General features: G+C 34.0%; 1 protein-coding gene across 5 annotated transcripts; it reads right to left on the minus strand.

Annotated features, from left to right (window-relative positions):
- On the minus strand, positions 532 to 5,600 carry LOC109715691 (signal peptide peptidase 1). 5 transcript variants are annotated; one of them, XM_020240808.1, is made up of 12 exons: positions 5,443 to 5,600; positions 4,791 to 4,938; positions 4,568 to 4,683; positions 4,314 to 4,465; positions 4,113 to 4,198; positions 3,540 to 3,667; positions 2,809 to 2,859; positions 2,303 to 2,389; positions 2,137 to 2,206; positions 1,200 to 1,336; positions 1,039 to 1,116; positions 532 to 898 (listed from the first exon to the last, which is right to left on the minus strand). In XM_020240808.1, exons 2-12 carry the CDS (start codon positions 4,831 to 4,833, stop codon positions 803 to 805), a joined length of 1,044 nt encoding a protein of 347 aa, XP_020096397.1. In that variant the 5' UTR covers positions 4,834 to 4,938; positions 5,443 to 5,600; the 3' UTR covers positions 532 to 802. The 5 variants fall into 5 exon arrangements, with proteins under 5 accessions (XP_020096397.1, XP_020096398.1, XP_020096399.1 ...); XM_020240809.1 differs by having other exon boundaries at positions 4,791 to 4,943; positions 5,443 to 5,548; XM_020240810.1 differs by having other exon boundaries at positions 4,791 to 4,991; positions 5,443 to 5,516.

Consider the following 7,874-nt stretch of genomic DNA (forward strand, 5'->3'; position numbering starts at 1 on the left):
CAAAAGAAAACAAAGAAGTGGACAGCCCCTCAAAGAAACCAAAGAAGTGGAGACTAAGCTTTCAGAAAAGCATTAGTTGTGTTGCTCCAACTACTAATGCTACTTAAAATTTGGAAGCATGGGGTAAAAATGATTTTTTATTTCATCTCCTAACATTGGAGATGATTAATGCTCCGTGGAATAGGGTAAGTATCAACCTTTATGTTGTTTTTTCCCTGCTGTTGGAAGTTCAAGGCAGATCAAAAGTAACTAAAATGTAAACTGCACGTAACTGAATTTGTTGCTCTTACAATTCAAATGATGTTTTCTGTGAATCAACAGCTTGTTCTTAATATCATGTTTAAGGAGAGGTTCACCACCGAGCAGAAAAGATAAAATTAGGAGCTCTGGGCCTGCTTATCGCCACTTCCTTTCATCATGCTAAATTCAGTGGAATGTTCAGCTAGCAGAAAAAATTTAAAACTTCTACTATGGCGAAATGCTTAAATACAATCCAATCTTCAAAAAAACAATGACTAATCACAATAGGGAGCGATATTGAAATACAGCTAATAAAATAAAAGCAAACAGAGTTCAAGCTACATGCCAGAATTTCTTGTAAATTCACTAACCAGGGAATACTTTCATTTTCCTTATATCATTGATTGTATTTTTGAAAACATTGTGAAATGCATTAGTCAGTAGGTGTCAAAAGCTCCCACGCCGATAATGTCTAGAATGCTACATAAAACTCAATCTTAATCCCCTCGAATTTTAAATTATCCGACTACCTAAAACCTCAGGTATTCTGATATTCTGACTGCTAGTCTGCTTTCTTGCTTGATTTGTCATCAGATTCTTCTGCAGCAGAACTGCTTGCCGAATCATCATTCGCTTTCGATTCGTCGTATGCCAATAGCTGAAATTCATATAGTTTATAGTTTAATAAACCATGACAAAAATTTTCAAAAAAATAATAAAAAAAAGTGATAATTGTCAGCTCATATAAAGTTTAACTCCAAGAAAGTAAACTCAGAAAGTATGATGTACAGAACTAACCGGTTTTACTTCACCATTCCACAGGCAGTGAACAGCCACAAAACCAACAACACCAGGCACTATGTATAGAAGTGCAGGCTGCGAATGCCAAACGCATGAGTAAAAATGCAGGGAAAACAATCTACAAAATCACGCCGATGAATGCAAATAAGAGCAGTCACCTGTGCAGCTTGAAACCAGTTCATCACAATGATTGTGAGGATCAGGCCTGCCGCGTATCCAGCAAATGCACTGTTGAAATAACGATTCTGTTTCCCTCTCGACACATCAAAGCGCAGAGCTAATGCAACGAAAATACCTGAACATTAATAGGAAATAGTAGTCATAATTTAGAAGATTGCAATATGGATTATGTTTCTTTAACCAATTATGGCCAAGACAGCATTTTCCAGCGCTAATACTAAATCAGCTAGTTAACAAGTCGACAGAAACAAATATTCTAAGGAATTAATAACCAGCAAACATAATACGGCTAAAACTTTGATCATATTTATGTTGTATAGAATGATTCTACTTCCTAGCAATAATTCAATTTCATTATTTATTCACTGACTCTACATTTAAGATGACTTCCCAATCTGGACAGCTTCTCATTTCTACTGGCTCCTACGAGGATATACTTCATTACGTCTATAAAAAAATGGAGACGAGATTGCTAAAGTCTCTGCTCTTTGTTGGGTAGAATACGACATCAACTCCAGCAATAGTATTCGACAGAGGGAAGTAAAATAGAAGAAACGGAAAACTGATAAATTTTGTAGCAACGGCTGATGTAGTTTATACTCTATCCTAGCCCTCAACTTCAATCCTCTCATTCTTACACAGAGAAATATATGCATTCCTCTCAGTTAGATAATACAAAACTACTTGTAAGAAGCTACAATTTTTAACAGAGGCAGCCCTAATTGAATATGATTAGGCTTTGTAACAACAAAATTCATAAACACTCACGGAACCTCCAGAATTTCTAAGAATTCACATCTACTGAAGCAGGACAAGATTACTCAACTTAAAATAAGTTAAATAGTTAGCCACCAAAGAAAGAAAAAAATAATAATAATAACAGAAGTAAGTCGTTCTCCAAGAATTAGTACATACCAGGTATTACGATATCACCAAGTCCAAGCATAGAGAATGGACGTGCAGCATCTGCTGTAGGAAATAAAAGCTGCACAAGAGAAGACAAGTAGATCTCAACCTGCATGCTAATGAACATTGAAGATATTGCAAACCGAGAGTTAAAAAACAAGATGCAAAAACTGACCTTTATGGGAGCATCAAAAGATTTAGCAACACTAACCATCACTGGAGTAAAGAATACCCAGAAAATGTCATAGATAAAGAGACCAGCCTACAATTGAACAAATAGGAAGTCCATAGCTGATCAGAACCTTTTTGTCCAAAAAAAAAAGGAAGAAAAAATGAAACTAGAAGAAAAAAAGAAACTAGCACCGAAATGAAGAAATATCAGAACAGAAAAAATTATCTAATACAATCTGACATCTCTATGCGATGATAATGATACTTGGGGCCATAGCATGATGATTAGAATGCGCAATTGATGAACAAAAACAAGTCTGAGAATGAATAGGCTGGACAGAGGTACCAAATGGACTGCACTCCACAAATGCATAAGCACAAGAATTTATTCATTATCAGACAGTTCAAATACATTTACTTGACAAAACTTAAATCTGCAAGAAACACAAAAAGATACTCAGAAAATAAAATATTTCACTGTTGAAGAGATAATTTTGTAATTCAGCATACCAAAAGAATGGCACCAGTTTTGAATGATCCTAATGAGAGCATCTCAATTCCCTGTCAAGCAAAAAGAATAAGGCATCAGAAACGGCACCACAAAATAGATGTCACTTTCCATCAGAATCAATATATTTGAAACATCATCCTTTTCTAGAGCTATTGAAAGTTAACAACGAAATTCACAACAAGTTCAAATGCAAAAAAAAAAGCTATAATAAGTCTGTGTGCATGAACATGAGCAGGTGCACATGTCTACAAATCCGAAAGTGTCTGGGAATGTAGTGAATAGGAGCTTTTCCTCCTTAATCTATCAGGCAAAATTTTCTCATTTCTAGACAAGTTAAGAGTGGATATTCCTTCTCCTTTTCTTTTAATGTGATTAGCGAGCATGATAAGTTCCCATATTAGCTCTATGCTCTCTTTCCTTTTACTCTCTGTAATTGTTGAGCGCACTGGAAAGCCACAACCTAGTCCCTAGAAGCACACATATAAATATCGCAAATAAGGGAAAATGCCAACAAAAATTTTGATTAAAGCAAGAAAATATATGTTCCTTCTTCCACAAATTTTTCACATATGACACTGTATATCCTAGAGAGAAACCCATATGTTTTGGTGCACTAGTACAAACAATTCTAAATTTAATGCATCGAAAGCCTCAGAGACGTGATTAAAGCACACAAAGGGTAAATAATCATTAGAGTCAATCAACTAAAAATTTGGAGTTGCAAGAAAACCTGAATGCAGAAAGCAATCCCCAAAACATTGTTTGCCAGCCAATGCTTCTTTGAAGCATACCATATGCAGAAAAATGTTCCTGGGATGGAAGCAACAACCTGAGACTTCGTGAATTCCACTGAAATAGCTGCATTCAGTTAAGCAATAGACCTAATTATTATTGAAATAGGATGACAATGAAATAGAGATGCGCATGACATCAAATCCTTCCAGGTAGTGAAGAAAATATTCAACTTATCAACTTTCACGTAATGCCAGTTTGAGAAAAAAAAATCTAGTGCAATTTGAATCCAAGTAATATGCATTATTTGAGACACAAACTCTATCCTGCTCTGATATAATTCTCAAAGCACGAAATCAAACATCAGAGGAAGTAAAAAGACTAGGACTTTTCTAATATTTCAGTAACTGAAAGATCTACTAGTCCGTCATTCAGGGGGGAAAAAAGAAGGAAAAAAATTAAAGGACTTCTCTAATATTTGACTAACTGAAAATTTATTAGGCTACTATCCCTCATTCCGGAAAGGGGGAAAAACACTGAAAGAGAACAAGAGGGGGAAGAGAATGCTTACAACGAAAAAATGGAATATGCCAAACTATGACATTCTCGTTCCAATCTTTTGGAAGAAAACGCTTAATAGAGGGCAGCAACGTCGCACTACACGTGGAAACAAAGTACCAACATTAATAAGCAACAAATTTACTCGACCAACTACTGTATTTTATCACAAAGAATGAAATTGCAGGATCTGGGTCAAAGAGCAATGACATACGAAAGAGCGATGACTCCAAGAACAAAAAAGTAACATGTCAGAACAGCATTAACCAAATCCTTTGAGAGAAACTTGAAGAGGAGAAACAGAGAAAGAAGCATGGCACTCCCGACCAAAGGGAAGCGCATAGCATGCTCGTTTGACATAGTCTCCTGCAAAGATTGGAAGTGCTCATCAGCAGTAGCATAAAATCTAACATACCGATAAAATTGTGAGTAACAGCCAATAAGTGCAATTTGAGAGACAATTCTCACCGACGGCAGAGTTGGCTTCACCGAACGGTAGCAACCCACATAAACAGTCAGACATGCTGTTAGGATCACATTCAAATTGGGATTCACTTTAACGACAAGCGGAGCTAAGGTTAGAGCTGCAAGAAAGCAATAATCTTTACATCAATGTCGAGAATACCATACAACCAACTTCTCATTCTAAGAAAGCACCATTGAACATTTACCAAAATAAGATAAACAATACCTGCAAGAGCTAAATTAGCAGCACGTTCATGAGTCTTCATCATCAGCAACTTCTGAGTTGAAAAATAGCAGCAACAAATTTTGTATGCAAGGAAGTTATCTAGACCTTCTCGTAACTCAAAATGGAGGAAACAGACCTCGACGCTCGCCTACACTACATAGAGATGAAAATTAGGTATTCAAATCCCTCCCTTCTTACGATCTGAGAATTAACAACACAGACACGAATCATATACCCTTCAAAGAAGCTGATCTACACCATAACATATGAAAAAGCTTAAATTTATACTAGTCTAGAATGGGGCGGAATCAAATTAGTTATATAAATAAGATCACTTGTATTTCTCTATTCCATATTAAATTACCCAAAAAAAGCACCTGTTTCCTAGATCCATCCTCCACAAAAATCCAAATCTACATAGGTTCACAAAGATCAAAGGAAAAATCCCTCAAAAAAAAAAAAAACCGAATACACACGCCAAAAGTGGAAAACGTCTGATTAGGGTTTACCAAATCTTCCCGGAGTCAACAAAAGCCACCGATCTGGATCCAAAACCCTAATCCCCACGAAGTATTTCGAAGCGCGGAGATCGCGAGGGATTCGATCAACAGAGAGAGAGAGAGAGAGAGGAGGGAAAGTAATGGGGCGTTACCTTCTTCGTCGAAAGCGTCGAAGGGGTTCGAATCGAGCGAAGAGGAGAAGAGGATGCGAACCGCGTGGCAATGTCGAAGGATGGGTAAGTTAGTAGGGGGGTAAGTTAGTAGGGAGAGAGGGCGTAACGTGGACCAGGTCTACCACCGAGACGGACCAATTAGAATTTGACATGTGTAGGGCGTCTACCACGTCATCTGAGAGGAAGTGTAGCAAGGAAGGAACACACCAAATCAAACCTCACGAGCGCGTTCGACGGCGGCGATCGCCGGAGAAGGTGTGGGAGGTGGAAGCTTCTGGACGATTCGGTCGGAGAGGCGGGATTTTGAAACCCTGGGCGAGAGAGAGGTGCGATAGAGTGTGCTGAAATGCAAGCGCGATTTTTTTTTTAAATTAATTTTTATTGAATCCGGCTACTATGCTATTATTTTAGTTACTATCGAGTTTTCTGTCCTTAGGTAATACAATAATACAATAATAAATTATTATAATTATTAATATATTATTTATTTCAGTATTGAACAATAAAAAATTAAAATATAAAAATAAGAATGAAATTAAAGTAAATTTCTTTCTAAAAATATTTAAATCTAATAAGTAAAATAAATAAATAAGTATAAAATAAAACAAAAAATCAGTAGATAATATAACTAATAAAGTATTTAATTCCTAAATTTTAATTAGTGAAGAACAGTAGGTAATTATCAGAAGCAAAAAAAATAAGACAATCAAGACATTCGAAATCAAAACAGATATATTTACACTGTAAAAAATTCAACTACCCATAAATAATCTTAATATTATTATTTTATTATATATAAATTAATTCTTAAAAAATTGTGTGACCTCACACCCTCAAAATAAGAAAAAGGCCTTCTTTAGTATTGCCAATTCATATATGTTTTGAGGACTAAAGAAAAAATATACAAAATTTAGAATCAAAATTGGCATGCAAAAAAAGTTAAATAGGCGATGGCATGATAATTTTGTTAATTCTAAAATATTTTTTAACGGTTGCTATTTTATCGCGATGAAATTAAGAGGTTTAAAAAAATTTATTAACAAAAAAAATGATGGAAAGTTTGGAAAGTACTATACAATTAATCCTAAAAAAATTTGTGGGCCACACAACCCTCTAAAATAAGGGGAGATATTTTTTGGATTCCCAATTAGATGAAATTTTAATTTTGTTATCTTGACTTTTAAAAAATAAAATTTCTCTATACGATAAAATTTTATATTTAATATAGAGAAAAATATAAAAAAAAAGATGTTGACATTTATTAGCTGAAATTTTAATTTTGTTATCTTGACTTTTAAAAAATAAAATTTCTCTATACGATAAAATTTTATATTTAATATAGAGAAAAATATAAAAAAAAAGATGTTGACATTTATTAGCTGAAATTTTAATTTTGTTATATTGACTATTAAAAAATAAGATTGATTTATATGATAAAATTTTATACTTGCTGTAAGCAAAAATAAAAAAAAGTTGTTGAGAAAAAAAAAAGAAGAAGCAAATGAGAGAGACTGAGAGAGAAAGAGTGAGAGAGAGGAAAAAGAAAAAAAAAAAAAAAGTGGGCCCCATCGGAAGCCCCCCACACCCCCCAACCCAAACTCGGGGAGGCTTCCTTTGGATTCCCAAATAATAAGTATATGTAAATATTCGTTAGATTATACTATGCAACCAATCATCCACTCAATCTTAGAAAATTACTATCATCCCAACTATACATCTTTTCATCCAACAGTCGAAAATTCAATAGTACCAAATGCTTAGTACTATTTATAATATAGTAGCACAATTCATTTTTATTTATTTGAGTAACCCATCGGATTTTAATTAATAATTAATTAAATTCCTGGCGATCTATCGACTAGTATAAAAAATTTTATGTTTTAAAAAAAATTATTGCCTAGACATCAAATGGTATAAAAATCAAAAGCATATACAAATTTATGTTAGATTTATAAAACTAGGCGTAAAAAATTACTTTTTTTTACACGGTCTCTTGGAATGTTATAGAACATATTACATGAATTACTATTTTGAATTTTGTTTGATGGATGATGTATATTTTTTTTACAATAATTTGCGAGGGATGGGGCTTAGGTGGTCGTTTAAATCCTAGTTGTCGGGATTGTTCTAAAAAATTAAATAGTTTTATAATTAAATAGTTTCACACTTCCTTTTTTACATTAAAAAAATTAAATAGTTTTATAATTTTTGTAAAATCGAATCAGTTTTTTATCAGAGTTTACAAATTGAGTCTAAATTTGTTAAAGACATTTTTTTTTATTTTTTTAGAAAAAGAAGCTTGAAGCTTGTAATATCAATATCAATATCAATACCAATGCATTAAAGGGCGAAACCTAAACTGTTTTGACGGTCTCTCCGCAATTTCGGTGGAATGGTCCGAACTCCCCCCC

The sequence above is a fragment of the Ananas comosus genome, linkage group 9, assembly GCF_001540865.1.
Source record: "Ananas comosus cultivar F153 linkage group 9, ASM154086v1, whole genome shotgun sequence".
NCBI classification, from domain to species: Eukaryota; Viridiplantae; Streptophyta; class Magnoliopsida; order Poales; family Bromeliaceae; genus Ananas; species Ananas comosus.